This window comes from Chaetura pelagica, unplaced genomic scaffold, assembly GCF_000747805.2.
Source record: "Chaetura pelagica isolate M959 unplaced genomic scaffold, ChaPel_1.0 scaffold493, whole genome shotgun sequence".
NCBI lineage: Eukaryota > Metazoa > Chordata > Aves > Apodiformes > Apodidae > Chaetura > Chaetura pelagica.
Genome location: NW_009952696.1, coordinates 770,596 through 772,374, shown reverse-complemented (window position 1 = coordinate 772,374; position 1,779 = coordinate 770,596). Strand labels below are relative to the sequence as shown.

General features: G+C 60.8%; 1 protein-coding gene across 1 annotated transcript in view; it reads left to right on the top strand.

Moving 5' to 3' along the window:
• The window catches only part of LOC104385562 (iroquois-class homeodomain protein IRX-2-like), a 3,116-nt gene extending 2,314 nt beyond the window's left edge, over positions 1-802 (top strand). Inside the window, exon 2 of the mRNA XM_009994029.1 lies at positions 263-802. Within this exon, the coding sequence (XP_009992331.1) occupies positions 263-802 (540 nt within the window). The remainder of the gene's footprint in view (positions 1-262) is intronic.
• The last annotated feature ends 977 nt before the right edge of the window (positions 803-1,779 follow it).

The window sequence follows — 1,779 nt, the reverse complement described above, 5'->3', positions numbered from 1 at the left end:
TCTCCTTGAACTGGGCTGCGGCTGGATGGGATGGTTGATGTCAAGGCTGGAAAGCTGCTGTTCCGGGTCCCCTGTAACCCCCTGGCATCTCCCTGCACCCCAGCACCTTGTGGCACACAGTGCTAGGGGGTGACAAGGATAGGCAGGACCCAGCTCTGTCCATTTCCATGTGTGAAGGACTGAGTTCCCACATCCTCCAGCCCCTCTACCCCGCAATGCGTGCCTCCCAACCATCCTGCCCTGACACCTTGTGTCCCCCCAGGTTTCACCAGCCTATGAGGTGCCACTGGGGCTGCTTCCCAGCGCTGCGCTCTGCCCACCCTGCTGCCAGCAGCCCCAGCCTGCTGAGCCAGGGCGGGCAAAGGTGGCGGCAGCACGGGAGAGCACTGGAGCACTGAAAGCCTGGTTGGCTCGGCACCCCAGGAACCCCTACCCCAGCAAGGGGGAGAAGGTGATGCTGGCTGTGGTCAGCAGGATGAGCCTCACCCAGGTCTCCACCTGGTTTGCCAACGCCCGCCGGCGCCTCAAGAAGGAGAACAAGGCACGATGGGCACCGCGCGGAGCCTCGGATGGCGAGGACAGCGAGGGTGAGGGGGCCTCGATGACTGTCCCCATCAGCACCAGCTCCAGCCCCAGCCCTGGGCAGGATGGGTCTGGGAACAGCCCTGAGGGGGATCCAGGGCCTGGACAGGGCGAGCAGCTCCAGAAACCCAAGATCTGGAGTGTGGTGGCAATGCTGGCTTCTCCCTCCAGTGACAGTGGTTACTCCCCGGGGGTGCTGGCAGTGCCAGAAGAAGGGTAGGGCTGGAGGTGCTTGTCCCCTGTACCTGAGGGCCAGGTGGGGGTTGGGGCTGCGGCCATGGGTTGGGGACGGCCCCACAGCTGGGCAGGGAGGTGCATGGACACTAATAAATGTGACTCTGTCTTGGCCTTCCTGGTGTTGCCTGTCTGTGGTGGGGAAGCTGGTGGAGATGCTGACAGGGATGTAGGTGGCTCCCCTGCCCTTGGGAGCAGGGCAGGGCTGCTCACCAAATGGGAAGGACATTGGCTGCTGCTAAGGGGATCAGATTAATGAGGGATTCCCCATCCTCTGGGGCCAAGCTCCAGCAGCCCCAGGGTGACAAGTGGTGCTGGAGTGCAGAGGGAAGCAGGAGCCCTGGGATGGCACGGATGCAGGGCAGAGCTGTATGCTGGTTTTAATGTTCCTAAGAACCAGGAAACAGAAATCAAAAATAGACTTTGCTCTTCTTGATAAAAGTAATAAAATGGTTAGCGGTGTTAAATTAATCCTTACAAAACAAAACCCAAGGAGGTTAAATAAAGCCCAGAGGCTCGGCATAAAAACCACAACGACTACAAAACAGCTGCAAAGACGCCTTTACACATTGAAGAAACTCCTCTTCCCTGCTCCTCCCCTCTATGGTACACAGCGGCGGCCAACACGGGACTCACACATGTGGGAATGAAACACGGATGCGATGGGAGCAGCCCCGCCAGGAGCGCGGGCGCCACGGACACAACTATTTACACTATGGACACGGAGCTGTGCTGGTGCCAGCCTGGCCACAGGAGCCCTGGGCTCTGCCCGCCCTTCTGCTGGTGCTGGGCTGCGGCTGGGGCCCCTCCAGCTGCGGTGCCAGGCGCTGAGCACTTGCTGACACTTGCCATCCGTCCCTCCATCTGTCCCGCTGTCCTTCCGCCCATGCATGCATCCCAGCTCCAGTTGCCCCTTCCTGGGGCGCTCTGGCGTCAGAGGGGCTGCCTGCTCCTCCTGCCCTG